Source organism: Miniopterus schreibersii (assembly GCF_964146895.1).
Source record: "Miniopterus schreibersii genome assembly, chromosome: 15".
NCBI classification, from domain to species: domain Eukaryota; kingdom Metazoa; phylum Chordata; class Mammalia; order Chiroptera; family Miniopteridae; genus Miniopterus; species Miniopterus schreibersii.
In genome coordinates, this window is record NC_138115.1 from 43,250,487 (window position 1) to 43,273,077 (window position 22,591).

General features: G+C 36.1%; 1 protein-coding gene across 13 annotated transcripts in view; it reads right to left on the reverse strand.

The window, feature by feature from the left end:
• Window positions 1-22,591, reverse strand: part of CLASP2 (cytoplasmic linker associated protein 2) — a 119,722-nt gene that overhangs the window by 86,359 nt on the left and 10,772 nt on the right. For 7 of the 13 annotated variants that reach the window (XM_081160738.1, XM_081160737.1, XM_081160741.1 and 4 more), the window contains exons 3-7: window positions 22,236-22,339; window positions 20,449-20,540; window positions 19,227-19,302; window positions 17,146-17,243; window positions 16,187-16,257 (exon numbers count right to left, since the gene is read on the reverse strand). In XM_081160738.1, the coding sequence (XP_081016864.1) occupies window positions 16,187-16,257; window positions 17,146-17,243; window positions 19,227-19,302; window positions 20,449-20,540; window positions 22,236-22,339 (441 nt within the window). Of the gene's footprint in view, window positions 1-11,045; window positions 11,238-16,186; window positions 16,258-17,145; window positions 17,244-19,226; window positions 19,303-20,448; window positions 20,541-22,235; window positions 22,340-22,591 lie in introns of those variants that run through there. The other 6 variants (XM_081160736.1, XM_081160734.1, XM_081160731.1 and 3 more) reach the window with 2 other exon arrangements.

Below are 22,591 nucleotides of genomic sequence, written 5' to 3' on the forward strand. Positions count from 1 at the left end.
CTGAGAAATTAGTTTTTAACTTATCAAAATAAGGCTGAAAAAAGTATACAAATCATAACTGCAGCTCAATGAATTTTCACAAAATGGACAGGCCAGTGTAACCAGTCCCCAGAAATAAGATCACTGTCAGCATCCTGTGAGCATCCTCACTGAACCTCCCAAAGTCACCAGTTCCTATCAAATCAAACTGGTCTTGACTTTTAACACCATAGGTTTGTTTTACCCATTTGTGAACTTCACATAAAAGGAATCCCACAACAGATGCTCTGGCACCTGGCTTCTTTTCACTCAATAAAATGTTCGGAAGATTGATTTTCATTTCTTATGTCTTTTTAGTATATGAATGTACCACAACTTATTAATATCCATTCTACTGTTGATGGACATCTGAGTTGTTGCCAGTTTGGATTATTATAAAATAGTACTCATAAGAGGTAAGCAAACAAAGTTAAAAGGTTCTAAGGCTTTTTACCATTATTGTGGAAGTAGCAAACTGCCCTAGGTACAGTAATTTATTTTATATTCTAGTAAATGAAAGGCATATATTGTAAACCTCTAGAGCAGTAGTACTCAAAATGTGGTCCAGAACCAGCAGTTGAGCATCACCTGGCAATTTGTTAGAAATGTAAATCCTCGGACCTTAACCCAAATCTACTGAATCAGAAACTCTGGAGTTAGGGGCCCAGCAATCTGAGTATTAACAAGTCCTCCTAATGATTCTGATGCATGATCAAATTTAAGAACCACTGCCCTACAGCAGGACTTGGCAAATGTAGTCTATAAAGGGCTTTGTCATAAATATTTTAGGTTTTACAAAGCATATACATATGCAGTGTCTCTGTGCAACTACTCAATTATACCAATAGTGCCAAAGCAGTGATACATGACATGTAAGCAAATGGGTGTGGCTGTGTTTCAATAAAATTGCATGTGCGAGACAGGAGGGCATCTGGATTTGGCCTGCAAGCAATAGTTTGCCAACCCGTGCTGTAGAGCAACCACTAAAATAGGAGTAAATGTATACATAAACAAACTAATAAAAAAACTAAAATAATAAAAAATAACTGATTGAGAAGCAGCAGGAAAGGAGACAAAAGAAAGCTAAACAAGTGGATAAAAGATAAAGGGGCAAAAATAAAACCAAATATGTCAATAACTACCTTAAATGTAAATGAACTAAATATTCTAAGTAAAAGACTAAGACAGAATTTTTAAAATAGGTTATTTCTCTCCTCCCACTGAAATGTACTGTCTATCAGAGTGAGAAGTTTTGTCTATTTTGCCAACTGCCATGTTTCCAACATGTGGAACAAGGCTCAGAATAGTACATTTCATAGTAGGGAGACTTTGGTCTCCAGTAAAAGCATTAATAGGTTATTTGAAACAAAACTCCAAAGGCAAACAAACTATAACCAGTTTTAAAATATCTCCTGAAAGACAATAAATACCTGAGACAAAACACTAAGAAATACAAAAATAAAACTGCTATATTTGAACTTCTATTCTGAAGGCCTGTGGGGCAAAGGGAACAAAATTCAAACATAAGATACAAACTCGCCTGGCCAGGCGTGGCTCAGCAGTTGAGCATCAACCTAGGATGCAGGAGATATCGGTTCGATTCCCGGTCAGGGCACATGCTCGGGTTGAGGGCTCAATCCCCAGTTGGGAGCGTGCAGGAGGCAGCCGATCAATGACGACTCTCTCTCATCATTGATGTTTCTATCTCTCTCTCTCTCCCTCTCCCTTCCTCCCTCTGAAATCAATAAAGATATATTTTAAAAAAAAAGATACAAACTCTGACAGGAGAGTCTTCCACCAAAAGTGAGTATACAGCTGCTCTTGAACCATACAGGTTTGAACTGTGCTGGTCCACTTTACTTACATGCAGATTTTTTCAATAAATACCTGTACCGTATACACCTGCAGTTGGGAGTCCACAGATGTGGAGGGCTACTGTATACACTCATCTACACCATTTTATATAGGGAACTTCAGCATCTGATTTTGGTATCCATGCAGGTCCTAGAACCAATCCCCCTAGGATAATGAGGGTAGTTAAATTTGGGGAGAGTCAAAGGTTATATGCACATTTTCAATTGTATGGGGTGGGAGCTGTACAATTGTTCAAGGGTTAACTGTACTCTCAAGGTTAAAATGAACCATAAGTAAGGCCTTAATTGCTTACAGACTTTTCAAACTTTTCCCAAAAGAGGGCAACAGAGAAGTAAATCAAATGGAGTACTTCATTTAGATCAAATGCTTAGGCAGTGGAGAAGCTCAAGCCCTTAAACTCAGTAGGCTCATGCTTGTAGTACTCCCAAGCAAGAGCTGAAGTAAATGCAAAATTTTCCTACAAGAAAGTCTCTGGCCTCACATTATTTGCAAAATAATTTTCCAAAGGTCACTTAGCATGAGAGGAAACAACTCACCAGGAGCAAGAATAAATAGAAAGAAAGAGACAATAGGAACAGATCCACTTTAAATCCTAGAATTATCAAGCATAGACTATAAAATATCTATACTTGGAAGCTTTTACTAGGCAAGCTTGAAAATAACTTCAGGGATGAGAAAATTATAAAAAAGTGACATCGATTAGTTTAAAACAATCAAACAGAACTTCTAGAAATAAAAATAACTGAGATTTAAATTCAGTGGGCAGCAGGTACAACAGTTGATTAGACACAGCTCAAGGGATCATTAATGAACTGCAAAATAAATTAGAAAAAAATCACCTAGGATCCATGCAGTAGGCGCTTTAGTATTTGCTGAATAAGCAAAAAAGGACCCAATACAGAAAGCAAACTATACATGTAACTATGCTGACACCTCTGTTCTCACTCCAATGTTTCAAAAAGACAATACTATGGTTTGGTGCAGAAACAAACAAAGTGAGCGTATTAAAAAGAACTAGAGAATACAAACTGATAACGTGAGCAGGCTGTAGTGGTCGTGTGTGTGATGATGTAAAGGAGAGAAAATGGAGGGGAGAGCCTGGTGAGAGGAAAAGGAGATGGAAATGCAGGAGGAGGGACAGATACAAGAGGAGATGACGGAGGAGGCGGCAGGAGGAAAAACGAATGGTGACAGAGGGAGGATGGAGGAGGCCCACGTGGGGGAAGAAATGGCAGGGGAAATGGAGGTGAGGAGGAGGAGGAAATGGAAATAGGGGAATACATGGGGGGTAAGAGGAGGGAGAGAAGGACAGACAGAGAGAGGGGGAGAGGGAATAGCCCGAGCAGGCTGAGGCTTTACCTTCTGGTACCGTCCTACTATACCTGAAAACTGTCCCCCGTAAGCACTGACCTGCTGTAGGCCCACGATTCCATATCTGCACGCCTGAAAGCTAAAAGCTCTCAAAGGCTTTTGTATTCAATTCATCTGACAGCAAAATCTGAACTGACCTGAACTCAGTGTAAGCCAAAACATAATGTGAACTAACATAAGGCTATTTATTGCCTTTATTTCACATACTGCAAAAAATATTAATGTGCTTGATTACAGGTACAGCCCCAAACCCAGCTGGGATTGCTATCTAATACATGGTGTGCGACCATATTACTGCTCTAATGTCTAACATATTCTGAATTCCAAAATCCAAGTGGTCCTCACGATTTCAGATAAGAAATATAAATTGCCCTGGCTGGTGGTTCAGTTGGTTGGAGCACCGTCCCATACACCAAAAGGTTCCAGGTTTGATTCCCAGCAGGACACATACCTTGGTTGTGGGTTCGATCCCCAGTCAGGACATGTACAGGAAGCAAATGATCAATGTTTCTCTCCCCTTCCCCCCTCCTCTAAAATCAATAAAAACATATCTTCAGGTGAGGATTTTAAAAAAAGAAATTATAAATTTATATTACCATTATCAAGTCTCTTCCCTTTTTTTTCTTTATCCCTTAAAAGAAAAGCCATATATGTATTAAAATGGCCATTCAAACTTCCCACTTCACTTTTGTGGGTACGTGTATTCCAAAACATGAAATCTCTGCTTCTAAATTCATATAAAAGATGAAAAACAGCTCCATGGCAAACATGGAGCAAGCCAAAGATTTTATACCATGGTCTGATCTTTTAAAAAAATTATTTTGTGTGAATTTTCCTCAGTGAACCAACCAATCAGTTCAGTTAGAAGAACCCACAAGACAATAGACTTTCGTAAACAAAAATAGATTCTGTTTCATATTAACTAGTTTCTTATACCAAAGTTCCTCTTTTCACTTGAAGCTATATCCTTCCTTATTCTAATTAAAACAAAGAGTGACAGCACTGTGAATTTCTGAACATTTTCACACTTTTGCATATTTAGCAATGATCATGGTTACATCTAACAGCTAAATTAGCAACTGATACTAAGAGTCAATAATCCCTATAAACTATTATATCATCTGTATCTCAGAAAATTTAAAGAAATTTGAGTTGTCTGCACGCTCCACAATGCTTTTACAATAGGATATTTTCCTTGGCTTTCTTCTGACCTCACAGGTCCCTCTTGCTCAGTCTCTTCCTTTTACCCAACCATTAAATGTTGAATATTCTCCTCTCCAGACTATGTGCTTTTTAATTTTTTTTATTTTTTAAATATATATTTTTATTGATTTCAGAGAGAGGAAAGGAGAGGGGGAGAGAGAGAGAAACACCAATGATGAGAGAGTCATTGATTGGCTGCCTCCTGCACGCCTCCTACTGGGGATCGAGCCCGCAACCCAGGCATGTGTCCTGACCAGGAATCAAACCCTGATCGCCTGGATCCTAGGTCGACACTCAACCGCTGAGCCACACCTGGCCCGGCTACATGCTTTTTAAATGGCTTCATCAATTCTCAGTAGTTTTAAATATCTTCTATATGCCAACAATTTTCAAATGTTTGTCTCCAGCCTGAACCATCTCTCAATTTCAGACCTAAATATTCAACTGCCTTTTAGAAATCTCCCCTGTGAATGTCTCAAAGGCATCTCCTAATCTGACACAGGTAACCTAACACCAACTTCACCTCCAAGCCCGTCTCCCTGTCTTCCCCTATGCCAGTAAATGATATCATCATCGAGGCAGCTCAAGCTCACAACCTGGGAGACTCATTCCAAGCTCTCTCCTCTGCTCTGCGTGGATCATCTGTCAACAGTTCTTGTTGTATAACTCCAAGTTATACACACCTAGTTCTCTTTACTTCTGCTGCCACTCCTAGTCTAAAACCAGACCAATATCTCTGCCTAGATTGCTACAACTTCTTAACTGGTCTCCTTGCTTCCATTCTTGACCTTCCAAACCACAAAGTAGATAATGCAATCCTCTAAAAAAAAATAATTTGGACCAATGGCTGCTGAAACCGTTAAGTGAAAGACGGATAGGGAACTTTATATGAGGCTGATAACACCTGAACCCACTATTCAATATTAATACAACAAAGACAATCAGGCAGTGTATGCCTTCTGACAAAAAATATACAATAAGACCTACAAAAATTTGTGCCAAAAGGGAAAAAAAAACACCAAGAAAAAAACCCAGAAACAAAACAATCAGATCTGATTCTGATGGAGCCATTAGCAGAATTTTCAATTTTCAGGAAACACGGGGGATTTAAAAACATAAAAAACAAAACATAAAACCACACGGCAATGCAATCAACAAAATTCAGTACGTGGGAAAACTTTACCTGACAGGTGTTTTTTCCCCCCAACAAATAAATGGTGAGAGGAGAACAAGACAGACAACTGCTTTAAATAAATAGAACCTTAAGAGGTATATCAACCAACTGCAATGGCAAACTTTGTTTGAATCCCAATTTAAATGTAAAAAGATCTTTATCACACACACACACACACACACACACACACACACACACACCTCTCAGTCCAGCAAGATAGTAGGGCTGGGGAAGATAGGTAGGAATACTGATGACTACAAATAGGTTATGTACTGATAATTTCTTGAAAATGGATAATGGGTGGTAATAGAGGTTTATCACAATATTCTCTATTTCTGGGTATGTTTGAAATTTTTCCTTAAAAATATAATTTGAATCACTTTACTCTCTTCCTTAAAACCCTGCAATGGAAACCCAATAAAATGATAAGTAACATCATAAGAGCAAAGAAAATGAGGCAGGGCAAAGAGTATGTGAAATCAGCACCTAAAGGCAGCAAATTCTCATAATATGCAAGTACAAAGGACGGAAGGCTTTTGAAGACCACCATCACAGCAAAGCTGCAACTTATGATTCTCAGAAGCCTACTAAAACTGATCTACCTTTGAGTATGACAGAAGTGATAGTTTCTAAGCCAGAAAGAACAGGAATGACTAGCAAGGAACAATTGAAAATCTATGGAATGATTTCATCATTAAGCTCTTCCCACCCTCAACGCAGGGAGCTCAATATGTTACATACAGGTGTGTATGTGCATGCTTACACGCACACACAATTCTGTAACAATGGAGCCATCAGAAAAGGAAAATCAAAGTTCTTGGAACCATTTGAACTTTTATTTGGCAAAATTAAATTTAATAAAAGGAATGGATGAGAGTCAAGGAAATCTCCCAGAATACAGGGTGAAAGGGATGTAAAACTCAGAAGACAAAATAGACACAGTGAATCAACCCGGGAGCTTCAACAGCTGACTAATAACAATTCCATAAGGAGAGACTAAAGCTAATGAATGGGAGAAACTTATGGGGGGAAAATAACAGAAAATTTCCCAGGGCTAAAAGAAAACACATGCGCTCAGAAGTAAAATAATCAAACAGTAAAAACTTAAAATGTCTTCATTAAAACTAAAATGAAAAATTTCAGCAAAACAATTAGAAATTAAAAATCCAAATGCTTCAAAATAAAACAATGGCCAAATGTTAATATTCACTTGAAGATGCTGTGTCCTCAGCAGCAGTGAGTCTTAAATAAAACTATTTTATTTATAAAAAAAGGAAGTTTATTTCATACAAAGTTTAATAGAGGCCAAAAAATTTGATCAAGAATCTTAAAATTTCTAGAAAGGTATTAACTATTTGAAGACATTTACCCTTTTCTTTAAAAGGGCCCTTTAAAAATTCAAGACTTTCAATATTCCAATGAAGTAAAGGGGCAAACACAATTTAAACCATTATTTGGTATTAATAAAATTAACATATTTCATGAAAACATAATATAAAGCTAAGTAATAAATGCAGCTCATAATAAGATTTATTTAGAACCTTTACAAAATCTAGTCATTTCAGGTAAATTTTCATGACAGCTACAGGTTGGTCATAACAGCTGTCAAGAACATCAACTATACCATTCTACAAAGAAAAGATGCAAACCTTTTCTTGAAGATTCAGGTTCATTAGCAACATCATGTCTGAGGATGTTGCTACTGGTGCCCAAAGCCTTGCACCCAAATGGGTAAATGGGCCTGCTTCCAGAAGTCCAAGATTTTCAATCTTAGTGCCTACTACTTACTGCCTATATTATTGCTAAATAGCTCAATCTTTTGTCCCTTGTAATTTACTGTTTCTCCTTATAGACTTTTTTCTCCGTATCATTGCTCCTAGAAGAAAAGTTTGGCCTTTTCACCGGTAAGTTATAGAGTTGCTTTCTTTCAGTGATTTAAATTACCCAATCATAGAATATTCCAGGGTATGAAAGAGATCTATTCAGTATTCAGCATAATTTCTTACTATTGTTCCCTAGCCCCCAAACCAGTAGTTATATGTCATTTTGGAGTGGTCCCAGAAGGCTTACCTCTACAAAGCCAAAGTTATATCAACTATACATTTTTAAAAAGATTCATGCTTGAAATAATAAACTGTGTTGAAATATTAAAAGTTTACAAATAGCCTATTTGCAACAAAACCTTATTTCTTTCCAGCCACACTGCAGCATAACAACAAAAGGCCAAATTCCTCTCATGAGCTTTTGAGACAGATTGCAGGGCTCAGCACCACATAATAATCCTACAGGTTTTTAACTCTATCAGGTTTGACTGCCCAGTTACTTCACAATCATCTGACTGCTTAGTATTATAATCTTGGGTATGGATAAATACAACTAAAAAGAAAGATACCTGAAACTCTTCTACTGATAGTCTTTATAGTGCTTCACAAATCCAAGTTTACTGAAGTCAAGCTTATATAACACATTTAACAGATAATAGATTAATAATCAGAGCATATAAAGAGCATCTATAAACAGGCAACAAAAAAGTCAAATCATCAAAAAGCTGCCTAAGGATGCCAGAAGGCAATCCACAGAAAAGGAAATACAAATAAACAAATGTATGAAGATGATCAACCTTATTAGAAAGTAGAGATGCTTTGAAAAGAGTAAGATATTTTCACTCATCTGATAGGCAAATTTTAAAAAGATTAATAACAACAAAACCTGAAAAGAATGCAGGGTAACAGGCACTGTTAGTGGTAAGTGGTAAAGCCTCTTTTGGAGGAAATTAGCTAGAGATGACACAATTTGAAATAAAAACCTTTGATCCAGTAATTCTACTTCTAGACTATTTTTAAAAATATATACATGTGGGTGTATGTGTGTATACACACATATGTTTATACAAAGGTGTTTTTTCACAATCATCTAGAAAAACTGTGATTAAACAATCTAAAACTCCATAGAAGAAGAAATGGCTATGAGATATCCATACTATGGAATTCTATGCAACAGTTCAAATAAATGAAGCCGTTACACATGATTACATTAAAAAAAATCTCTATGCTATACATTGAGTACATAGCAAATGGCAAATATACATTCAGAATGATATAATTTATGTAAATACAGGAAAAGCAAAACCATTTATTTTGATACTCAGTATACACGTAAGGCACAGTAAAAGGTATGAAAGACAAACTCCATACTAATAAAAGTATGGAGTGTTCATCTCTGTTTATACTTGGGATTGAGGCTTAGAGGTAGTTCTGAGGGGAATTTTGCTCTATACTCATTGCTTGAATTTTGAAAAGAAGATTGTATTTGCGTTAAGTTCATAATTTAAAATGAAGGAATAAAAAACAACATAGGACTAGAGTAATCCATTTGTTATATATATGTTCACATGATACTAGTATGGTACATGTGCATTATATGTGAGAGACTAAATATATAGAGGAATATATAAGAACATGTTAATAACTATAAGTCTCAAAATATAGAGAGGTATATATATCTTTACTGTTTATTGTGTAGACTTTTAAATTTTTAATAAAGGTGTATTACTTTAATTATCAATCAAATACAATAAAGGAAATTCCATTTTGAAGAATGAACAGAGAGGTTACCCTCTGAGCTTTATAAGAGGTTGCTACTTTGATTTTTTAAATCAAGACATTCCTAAACAGTCTGAATGCATTTACATACCACCTGACAATAGAAAAACTAAAGTAAATATACGCTGATAGTTAGTGAACCTATATATTTAAGAAATAAAATCTGCATATGCCACAAATCAAATGAATGATTTAGAGTTGCCTATAAATTAAGATTTAAACAAACGAACTTGGCAATGTCCTTAAATATATAAAAACTTGATGGCTTTTACCTTAAAAATTAGTAGTTACAATTATATTGTTATTTATTTACATAAGGACACACAGAACAGTTACAAAAATTCTTTTTTTAATATAAATTCTTGGAGCCCGGCCAGGCGTGGCTCAGCGATTGAGCGTCGACCTAGGATCCAGGCGATCAGGGTTCGATTCCTGGTCAGGACACATGCCCGGTTGAGGGCTTGATCAATGACTCTCTCATCATTATTGATGTTTCTATCTCTCTCTCTCCCTCTCCTTTCCTCTCTCTGAAATCAAGAAAGATATATTTAAAATATATATATATGTAAATTCTTGGAATAAACCGTAACAAAACGCAAAACCAAACTTGCTATCCTATTTCTATCCACATGCATGTATGGTTTAAGTGACCATTTACTAGCATCATTCAGTAAGTATACATCCTATTCCTCAGAGTCCCAAGGGGACGCCCTCCTCAGAGGGACATCACTACACAGTCACAAGGAAGTCTGAAACTTAGAGCTGAAACTCCCAAACACTGTCAGTCTTCCTTAAGAACCCAGTGAAAAAAATGCACAAACATTTCTGAGTGACCCCAAATTCCCCTTCATACATCTCTGGTTTTGAAGCGATGAGAAAGTATACCTCTAGGCATCTCAACAAAAGATTTAATAGTGAAGAAAGGAAGAAAATCTCAAGTATTAAGCGTTATGAAGGACAATACAAGTGCACCAGATTTGGCTCTAGTTTGCTCCCTGTGCCTGGGACTTACGACCTCAGCAAGCCTCAGCTTTCCAATCTGTGAAATGAAAATACCAAAATACTCTGTATACCTCACAGAGTTTCCTGTACCTGAGAAGTTAATGTATACTAAGTACATGGAAGTGCTTTGGGAAACTAAAATGCACCACGGAATTTTTTAGATTACTGTTACCACAAGAAAGCACTGGCAAAATCAATTTTAATCAAATTAATATCCTATATAGAACTTGTAAAAGACCAAATATCTTCTAGAGAATTATTTACTAGGGACACTGACAAATCACAAGCATATTAACTGAACTATTGTACATGGCAAGCCATTTTGCTTCTTTAACTACTTTATAGCACAGAATTCTACTTGTTGTCAAATACAACAGGAAAGATGTCAAGCTAGTTAACCAAACCTTCCTGCCAAAATCTATCATTCTTCCAAAGGCCATGCTCTCTCTTTAAAGCTTTTGCATATATTCCATGTTTCTTCCAATATCGCTTCTTCATATCCACCACCAAAGACTGAGTGGGGCTTGTTTGGGTCGTAAGGTAAATTGTCACCTTATACTTGCCAGATCCCACATAGACATATCAAGTAGAAAAAGATACCAAATGATAAGTAAGCACACACGTGCATACATGCATACATGAGTGTGTACACACACACACACACACACACACACACAGACGCACACACATACACAGCCTTCATTCTTTAGGGAGAAATATATTCCTTACAGAGCAAATGATCGTCACTTTAAAAGGAAGTGTATAACACAAGCAAAAGAAGAAAAATAAATCTTACTCACCATCTCCCATAGCCATTCAGATGGTCCAGGGAGCGCTCTCAAACCAAGAGGTCAAACGGCACAGCAAATAAATGCAGCTCAGTGCCTGCGCCACTGGGCTCGGCCTGCAGCCTGCAGACACCGGGAGCACTGTGTGACCCAGGCCGCGCTGCAGCTCTGCACCGCAATAGCCAACAGCTGCTACTCCACTTCAAAATAAAAGTCTGGGGTCTCGCTGTAAACCCTCGTCTATTTAGCAGAGCCTAGCAGTGCTTGATCAAGATTATTTGTTAACTGCACACAGGCAGTTAGGTACAGGTTATGATGTTTCTCCTTGTACTGACCGACTCAAATTTAATGTAAGAAAAGCTCTGAGAACCAATAAATGCCATTCCACTGGGGGACTTTTAATGCAATCATCAAAACACAAGGCATGTGTTCAGCAATCATTTTCTGCTTCCCTAAAGATATCCATGTAATCAGTAACAATCACATGATCTGACGGGTTAACTGATTTGCACCTTTTTAAAAGGTTTTCATCCTTTTAATATTTACAACAGAAGATTGCTAGAAGTGCACAAACAGGAATAGCCCAGTTTCCATGATTAACTGCTCTCATTATGCAGGAAGCATTTCTGGCTGCCGTAAACAAATCACGTCAAAGGCAGCCCATCAAAGGCTGTTCTGTGTGTGGACAGCAGGGCCAAGCAGAACAAAGCTTGCTTCTGGTGGAGACAGAACCTTGCCAGTGCGCAGCTGCAGGGACACGGAGCACCCTCCATCCAAGCTACACAACCATCAGCACATTGTCAAGCTCGGAGAAAGCCCTGGGGCTCACGGTCACAAACAGCTACCTTTTAAAATCAACCTAAGAAGAAGTGCTATGCTTTTCACCACAGGGTACGTTATAAACATATTAAAAAAGCTAAACTGTAGGTTACCTTATTACCTCTAATTAGCCAAATATCAAGGTGATTTGAAAGCCTAGTTTCTATGCATTATTTTATAGCCAGCCTCCTAGAGCAATTCTTTTCCTAGCAATTGTTTCAAACAGAGAAGCTGGGAAATATTTTTTACAATGATTACACGCCAAGACTGCAATAGGTCCTACACACACACTAGACAAATCAGAATTATTCACAGTTTTTTTCACAGTGAAAGAAAAAGATGTGCAGTCAGAGCCACCAACACTGTTGGTGTTTACATCTCGATTAGCGTAGGAGACTGTCTGGAAAGTTCCATGGTGACACCAGGCCCTGCTATAATAGCAGGCCTGCAATTTTCAGTCTTTTCCTTCCAGCAGGGCTGGTGTCGCCTCCTTTCAGCCACAATCTGATTAATTTTAAATCCAGCTTCCTTCTACTAGCAGAGCTAATGCCATTGCACTTAGGGGTTCTGCCTAACTTACACTTTGTAATACAAGAATTAAAGTCAGACTTGAGACACCCGCAAGACAAAAAATGCTGTGCATTTCTCACTATTTCTAAACTAAATGAAATGTTCAAATCTCAGATGATACAAATTTACTGTGTATTCTTCCAACCCAGCCCTAGCCTCACTGGGCTCTAACCAGCCCTTGGCCTCCCTTCTGTTTTTCAAATATACGAAGTCCTTTTCTACCTCTGAGCCTTTATGGTGACATTTTCTCTGCCCCAAACGCTTTTCCTACCATTTATCCCATGACTAGCTCATTCCCCTTATCAGGGCTCAATTCATATATGTCAACTCTCAGAGAAATTTGCCCCACTATTCTGAAATGGCATCACTGAGTTACTTGCCAACTCCATATCCTACTTACTTCACTTAATGACTTAAGATGACGGCTTTTAGCTATAATGACTCTTAAAAAGTCATACCACTTTTACAACAAATCCTCTGTTTTTTGCTTTTGTCTGTATTAAGCAAAACGACTTTTCATTCCAAAACACTCTAAATCAATATAAGTAGTGTGATGTTTCATCATTATGGTTTAAAATATTTTTCTTACCGTAACAGTTTCTAGTCACAGAATATCATATGGAACAAATCTGAATTAAATGCTATGTTTGAGTGAATTCACAACAATTTGCTTTGCATATGTACACAGAGTGATAGAAAGAAAAGGTAGTATCTTTAATGGCTCTTCCTTCACTCTGTTATGTGCATGAACTATTTTTATAGGTTTTCATGTTGAGCCTTTATTTTGACCTAAAACACTTTCCTGTTCTATTATTTTTTTAAAAAAGGTTTTTGTATTGTTGGTTTTTTTTTTAAGAGAGGAAGGGAGAGAAACATTGATGTGAGAGAGAAACATGGATTAGCTGCCTCCTGCATGCCCCCTACCGGGGATAGGGCCCACAACCCGGCATGTGGCCCCACTGGAAACTGAATGGGCAACCTTTTAGTGCATGGGATGATGTCCAACCAACTGAGCCACACTGGCCAAGCCCTGTTCTCTTACTTTTATGTTACAGTTTTAGTTTGAGTGTACAATAACAATGAGCCAACAAAGGACTGAAAATTTTGTGTGGAAATATTGTGTAAAAATGCAAAAGGAGTTGAATAAGCCTTCTTTACATACTTGAGGTACAAACTATTCTTTGCACTTAAATTGTTACTTATGAAAATTTGTTTTCAGTGTTCAACTGATACATTTTTCTACCTGTGAAAATTATTCAAGTATCTGGGGTTGAGATGAAACATACTATAATATTAGTGGAAATAACATTTTCATTCAATGGTTTTTGATTTGGCAGCAAGGATTTTAGAAATAATTTAATTTCATTAAATTCATTAAACAAAAGGTAACTAACTGTATTTCTTTCATCACCAACTGTAATCTCTGGATACCCATTTGTTCACTTGTTTATGATCTCTTCTCCCTTACTAGAATGTAGGCTCGCTGAGGCAGAATCTTTAACTGTCCTCTTCACTGTTTTGTGACATTATCTAATTCACGTTTTAAGATCATTCTCACTTCTAGATAGAAAACAGATTCCAGGGGGCAAACATGGAACAGAAATCTACTGTAGTAATCTAGGTAAAAACTAAAGGAGATTTAGAGTGGGGTTTTAGCAGTGGAGATGGAAATAGCAATTTGGGATGTATCAATATTTCAGGGGAACAAATGACTATTAGTTAGACTACTCAGTAAATGACTAATTAGGAATCAATTCAAATTTCTAGCCTGAGCTGATGGGGGTACCAGTGACTAAAACTGGTAAACTGGGGGAAGAAAAGATTTGAAGGAAAGGAAGAAACAACAGGGTTTAAATTTTGAACATATTAAGCCTAGAATGCTCATTAGGCATCCAAATGGAAATGTCACAGAGACTAGCATATCTAAAGCCTAGGGGGAAATTGAATGAGGGTAGAACTACACATTTAAGAGTCATCAGCAAGCCTGGCCAGTGTTGCTTAGTGGTCAGAGCAACAGCCCTCACACTGAAGGGTCACAAGTTTGATTTGCGGTCAAAGGCACATCTCTCTCTCTCTCTCTCTCTCTCTCTCTCTCTCTCTCCCCCCTCCCTTCCACTCTCTTTAAAAATAGAGGGAGAGGAGGAGGGTGGGGGGCTGCCAACATGATAAACAGGCTTCCCTCTTCCAGTCTCCTCCCTTATTAACCAAGCCATTAAAGTATTTTTCAATGACAACATATTGTTATCAAAAACATCATGACCAATTTCTACACCACAATATATATATTACAGACTTCAACATTCACATTTTACCATACTTATCAATATTCAGATAATCTCCAATACAAAAAAATCTCTGAAGACTCCCTCAAGAGAAATAAATAGTAGATACTAACCCCAAGCCTCCTTGTTTATGAAGAAATAAACAAAAGAAGAAATGAGCTAAAATAGGGAACAAAATGATCTTCTATTTTGAAGGTAAGAGAAATAACCTCACAAAATACAAGGATGACAGTAATTTCAAAGTAAGCCACACCAAATAATATCTTAAGTTTATAATATGCACTATACTCTTTTTCTTAGAGTTGAAACTACAAAGTCTAGAATACACAAATGAGAATGCACTGTAAATGGTATGAAAACACAGAAGTCTTAATTCAAGGAATTTTAACAACTCTTCACCTTCCTGCTGTTTCTGGTTTCTATGGAAATGGACAGAGGTACTTGCTGGAAAAATAAGGGCAAGCACTTTAACTTAAAACACCTTCTATTCAAGGAGTGAGAAATAGCTGGCAGTCAGGGTGAGGATCAGCAGTGCTGAAGTCAATTTATGCTTCTGGAACTAAGTTTAGATTAGGGTAGACACAAGCTTTTTAGCACTAAATTCTCACTCCATCTGCCTTCCTGAAAAAAACAAGGCTCAATCTTGGTTTAATCCAGAGGGGGAAAAACCACTAAATTATATTAGAAACTAGTTTTCCTATTATTTAACTACACAACTCAACAACTCATACACCAAATTTTTTCTCCAGCATCACTTACATAGCACTAAATTAATCATACTTTCTTTAATATGAACCTAATTTCCTAGGTAAAATACCACCCATACTATCTTTAGAAATAGAATATATTCTTTACTTATAAGGCTAATCAATAATTAAAGACTGAAGTCTAAGTAAATGCTACCCATAAAACCAAATACAATCTAATATCCTTATAAAAAGTAGAGCAACTACAAAATCAAATAAACACCAGATACTAACCCCAATCTGTGTGAATTCCAACCTCTATTTAAGTAAGAAGCCAAAGATGATTACATTGGTAAAGTTCCTATGTCTGTGTCTCTTCAACAGTCATCACTGATAGTCTACACATAGGTGTAAGAGAGCCCATCAACCCCACAATTTCTACTAAAAACAGCTAAGTAAAGCAATTACTCTGGGGATGGAAAACACATATCATGCATAAAATGTGGAGGGCAAGAAGGTCATCATATCTTCAACCCAGAAGATACAAAAAATAGGCAAAAGAACAGGATCACTTTACACAATTGAGTACAACCATTATTAAATTTTCACTTACTCCAAGAGTCAGAAAATATATAATGACCAGCAGGATGCAAAGACTTTATTAGATCCTAACTAAGTTTTAAGTCACAAAATCAAATCTGATATAACAGTTGACTTGAAAACATACTTTAGTGTCTAAAAGTTTATTAATAATCTTAGAAATGTTTAAGAACTGGAAAAACTTAATTATTCTTACCTTTGCAGACACTCAAAATCATACCACCTGAATTTTGCATTTCATCAAATTTGGCAAATATTGTTTCTAATCTGGGAATAAAGAATAAATTGTGTTTGTTTTATATACACTTGAATGAGAAACAATTCTTTTCACCATTTCCCGGAGGGGAAAAAAAATTCCAGGGATTCAGTTAGTTCTACACAACTCTCTTTAACAATGAACTCACCGGAAAGACAAAACTCATCTCTCTTCAGTTGAGAGAACCGCCAAATATAGGTAGCACTCTACACACTTGTAGGTATATTTGTGAAAAGATAACTTTTACGCAGAGCAGTTTCCCATGTTTCATCATAAAATCATCTGATTGATGCTACTCTACCCATTCAGGATTTTCTTTTTGACTAAGTTTTAAAGGTAGCGACTGATTCTTATACAGCTTTCTGTTAGCCTATATGTTGTATAGTACCTTTCAACAGCAAGTACGCAAAAAATAATTAATGAAAAGATTAATATTTTTACTAAATCCTTGCCCAAGCATCTTCCAAATTATGACCATACTGCCTGGTATCAAAAGATAGTTACCTACGCCCCGGCCAGGTGGTTCAGTTGGTTGGAGCGTCATCCTGTGCACTAAAAGGTTGCGCATTAGATTCCTGACCAGAGCACATACCTAGGTTGAGGGTTCGACATCTGGCCGGGGCGCACATGGGGCGGGAGGGCAATCAATCAATGTTTCTCTCTCACATCAATATTTTTCTCTCAAAAGAAGTAAATAATATGTGAGTATATAATAAAACAGTATCCAAAAATTTACAGGATCTAAAAACTTTTTTTTAAGCAGGGATAACTTATATATCCTTTTGTATATTTTGAATTTTAAAACGTTTCAGAAAATTGAACCCATTTCAAAAAAACATACGAAATTAAAGTTTTTAAAACCAGTAGCAAAAAAATTAAACAAATTTAGCAAGACTTACCTAGCAGGAGGAATTCCTCTCTTAGGAAGGTCCACTCTTACTTTCTCTCCTACATGTCTATAAATCTCCACTATAGCCAATATTGCAGCATCTCTCACCTGCCAAAGGATTCAGAATTTTGAAAAAAGTATGTAAGATACAACAAAATACTTCACATCAAGGAAACATCATACTAACAGACAAACTTGAAGCTCCAAGTTGGTTTTAATGTCTGACCCCTTAAGAGATTACGGCAGGTCATTAACCAAAAAAAGCAAGAGGACCTGCCAAGAAACCTCTGGAGAAACCTTGTAAAAGGTCTTACAAAAATCTAAAGAAAATGTAAATAAAAGTTACTAATTTGGCTTTTAAAAAGTCATCTTTTTATAATAAGATTGTATAAAGAACTGCCAATAATAGTATTAATACAAATAATTATCACAGTTAATGTATTTTCCTGGAACAAAATTGTCTTTCAGGAATGTGGCCTGAGCCCAGCCGGGCGTGGCTCAGTGGTTGAGCATTGACCTAGGATCCAGGCGATCGGGGTTCGATTCCCGGTCAGGGCACATGCCCGGGTTGCAGGCTGCAGCCGATCAATGACTCTCTCATCATTGATGTTTCTGTCTCTCTCTCTCCCTCTCCTTTCCTCTCTCTGAAATCAATAAAGATATATTTAAAAAAAAAAAAAAAAAAAGAATGTGGCCTGAACTCAAACAGATATTTTATACACCAATGTTCACAATATCATTATTCAAAATATCCAAAAAGTGGAGATGACCCAAATATCCATGCATGAATGAATGGATTAAAAAACTGGTATATACATACAATGAAATATTATTCAGTCTTAAAAAGGAAAGGAAATTCTGACACATGATACAACATGAATGAACCTTGAGGACATTATTCTAAGAGATATGCTAGATACAAAAGTACAAATATTGTATGACTCCACTTTTATAAAGTACCTAGAGCAGTCAAATTCATATGGAGAGAAAATAAAATGTAGTTGAATTTTATGTTATATATATTTTATCACAACTGAAATGAAAAAAATGTGGCCTAAAGACAGGAATTTAGAAGATAGCTCTAGTTCCCCTGCAGAGTTCACTGTCAAAAGCAAATGAAAAGACAGAACTCTTTACAAACCTCCAAGAGAAGCTACCTAGGGCCTAAAAGCAGGGAAAACCTTATCCTGGGTTATTCCAAATGCCCAAGTTGTGCCAAAAAGATAATAACCAAGATTCAATTCTACCAGAAGGGATGAGATTCAGAACATACCCTGTATTGTGCCTATAGTATACGCAGCTCAGGTAAAGAAATTTCTAACAAGTGATACACCACTGGCACAAATTCTCTTATAAATAGGGTTTTGACTGTTACAAAAAAGTTGTTGTTATGCAACCACTCAGAAATAAAGGTAGCTGACAACCTGTTCTCAAAATTAACACATAGGACTACAGAAGGAAATCCAAGTTATTTGTTACTCAATTTTTCAAACTCAAGAACTATGCTTCAGCCCTGGACAGTGTGGCTCAGTTGGTTGGAGCCTTATCCTGTGCACAGAAGGGTCGAGGGTTCAATTCCCAGTCAGGGCACATACCCAGTGTGGGTTTGATCCCCAGTTGGGGCTCCTATGAGAGGCAATTGATGGATGTTTCTCTCTCTCATCCTCTCCCTTCTTCTCTCTCTAGAATCAATGAAAAACTTATCTTCAGGTGAGGATTTAAAAAAAACAAAAAACTATGTTTTAAGTCCCATCTATCCTTTATACTAGCCAAACTAACAAACTTAAGCAACTTAAGTGAATATAATGTGTTCTTAAAAACTAACTTTGGACTTGTTTCCCAAGCCCATTTCTTACAGGAATTACTTTTTCTACCTCTGTGATTTACCAAATAAATGTTCTCTTATAAAAAACACACAAAAAAGACAAAACTAACTTTGGTGGATTTTAAAGGAAAAATGAGGTGAAATCTTAACTTCACTACCCTTTCCACCCCCTCTCTTCTTTTTCTTTTTAAAATGGAATAAGTGTACTAGTAAGGAAGGCACAGCCAAAAAAATTAGTCGATGTTTGAATGTAAATATAATTTTACCTGACTGTTGGAATCTCCAAGTAGGATACACAAATGTGGTACCAACTTGCTGAGGACTAGTGGTTGAGCTCCAAAACTAAATATAATTTGAAAAAATAGAGAGAATTTGGTTTTAATCAAACAGTAAACAAAATATCCTTCTACTTTCTTCTTGTCTGTATTAATAAGACAAATATGGTAGAGAGCATGGGCACACATCATTAAAACATGAAGGGTATGAGACACAAGCAGAAACTAATTCTAAATAATGTCAAATATGCAAACTTGAGTAATCATGACTGACAATGAAAACTGTCAATACAAGATCCAACAGAGCAAAATATTCAACCAATGGCACTCTTAAACCTGGCAATCACTCAAGAAAATTTGAGATTTTACTGTAAAATAGTGGTTTTTTTTAGACTCTGGATCTCAAATTTGCATTCCAATAAAATCTTTATTTATGTATATTAATTTCTGATGAGGTCATGGGTTGAAAGCAAAATGACAAGAAAGCCAAAAACCACAAAAGATGTGCAGACTGAATGCACTTACAAGCTCTAGATGGCAGAAAGGACCATAGAGGAATAAAAGAAAATAAATGAAGGTATAGTTAGAGAAAAGGAAGTAACATTACAGGAAAAGTTGAAAGCTACTATATGCTACCTATCTTGTCCCACAGAACTTGAAAACATAATCCAGAAAGAGAACAAAACTCCAGTTTACAATTTCTTCAGATTGGAGTTCTGAGCCCCGTGGTATCTATGCTGTCAGAGCTCTGCATACAGCTACCAGATTCACTGTCTAGTTACCTGGGAGTCTTGTTCAGACTATGATTTTCATAACCACACACACTGTTCTAGAAAGCCTAGGTGAGGAAATGGCTACCCTATGTGAAATACCACTGAGTTAAAAACAGTTCCAAAATGGGTCCAAAACAGAAGTAGGTCCTAAGTTATATCAACATATTTGCTATATGACCATCTATTTTGGGTAGCAACTATTAACTGCTAAAGAAAAACACACTTCTCATAGCTGATAATAACATGAACGATAACAATATGTACACAAAAAATTAGCAGATAAAGGTATCAAATAAACTTAAAACTTTTGTATCACAGATTAGTTGAAAACTACTTAAAATTTATTTCCATAGCTTTCCTTGAGCTTTGTGAAATGGATATTGCTTTTTTGAGAAGAAATGAAAAACACAGTGGCTGTTTTCAGTAATCATAAAACTTACATGTTTAAGGTTTCAATAAGACACAGACACACGCCTTCTCGAGATCGAAAATTCTTGTGCTTAAACCCAGAAGCCAGCTGTTCCCAAATGTGCTATTTGAAAGAAAAGTAAACATGTATAACAAAAAATTAAGTTACCCATGTTAAAATCTTTTATCTGTTCTCAACCTTTCTGCCGATCTTATTGGTAAATGAATTTTCCCATTAGACTGTTCACTACTCTATAAGTTTTTCTAAGCCAAATTTGCACTGATGTTGCTCTCACTCAATTTTTAATATCTTAATTACATTTTTAGTTTTTATTTGACATCTTTCACTTTAGAATTAAATTATTTTCAGAAAAACTATGTCTAACATTTAAAAACCTTAAAATTTCCAAGGACACAGAATTTGTTCTAAGCTTTAGAAATCTTCAACAACAATGCTACCATTATAAGCCCAATAGTCCAGTAAGCATTTAAAAGGTCCAATGTTGCCTAGCAACTACTACAGACTGTCACATGGAATAGGCTTTTTCAACATTTTAGAATTCAGGCTGTTCTTCTTTTAATATTGGATCCAAATACAGAAACATATTTGGGCAAGTCATTTTATTGCTACCCACTATAATATTCTTTTGGAAAAGCACAGATAAACCTATACAAATAATCCAAAACAATTACATGAGTTTGCTAAAAGAAGGAATCCATCTTTATTTTTCCAACTATATGGCCAATTGTCCCACTCAATTCTTTCTCCGCATTTGGAAATGCCACCCTTACCATTTACTAAACTTAAGTGTGGACACACACACACACACACACACACACACACACACACCCCTTTTCCTGGACTCTGTATTCAGTTCTACTAATATATTTCTCTCTTCTCTTGCTCGCTCACTAGTTCTGTCAACTTTCTAGAAGGTAACGTGGAAGTTTACAAAAAAGCTGACTCAGCAACACCATCTCTGGAACTCTATTCTTTAAGTATACTTATATTTATGTTAAAAGATACATGTGCAAGGATGTCCCTTACAGTAGTTTGTGATAACAGCATCTTGAAAACAAGTTAAAATGTGAACCACTTAACAAGTGTTGAAGGATATCCATCACACTATTAACAAGGACTTTGATTAAATCTGGGAAAATATCTTACTTTTACAATGTAATACTCTCTGGATTTTTAATAAATCATGTAATATTATAATTTTTAAACTGTATTTTAAGTAACGCATAATATTATTACGTGCATTGCAAATTCTGATCATTTTCCACTTAACATGGACAACTCTTTAAATGTCTGTATACATGTCAACTTATTTCTGCCCCTTTTAAAACACTCCCAATAAGGGCAAATTTTTCTACTGTATTCACAAAATACAGGTTGCTGTCATATAAACCTTATACAATTAGTAACTACCTGTTAAAATAAAAAATTTTCTTCCTGTCTTTGTAAGAGTTGCAGAAATTAATATTCAGTATTTCTCAAAATAAGCTTTTGCACTGGCCATTTTATAGTAATGCAGGTAAGGAAAACCAGAAAATCCCCCAAAATAATATTATCAGTATACTGTCAAATCACTAAAATCTCCAAGTTAGCTTTTTAAAAAAGCATTAAAGAAATAGAAAAGCAAAAATCCCAAAAAGTTAACCTTAAATTTCAACTTCTTTAAAGCATTAGCAACAATTCACTGTTCAAAATTGCAGCTTTCATGTCCCCTGGGGACTGCCTTGCTGTGACTCCCATCTATCCTTATTGGTATTCCATCATTAATTAGCAAAATCAGAATTTAAAATGTAGGCCTACCATAGGAGGTGCTACTTCATCCATTAACTTCAATAGCAGAGTCTGAGCTTCATCACGAACCTTGTCTTTGGCATCTCCCATTCTGTCTATTAAAGCTACAATAACTAGAGAAAGGGAGAAGAGAAAGAATATTTAAAATTCATCGCCATTATAAGCTATATCTTACAAGATTACAAAGAGCAGCTGTTTCCATAAATAAACTTACGAGGTAAGCAAATTGTTTTCACTTCTTTATTCATCAGTCTAATTAAAAATAACTGAGAAGCAAGTTCTAAAAGAATACATACGGTATGACATCCACTTATAATAATAATGTTCAAAAAAAACAGGCAAAACTAATTATTATTCCATTTACA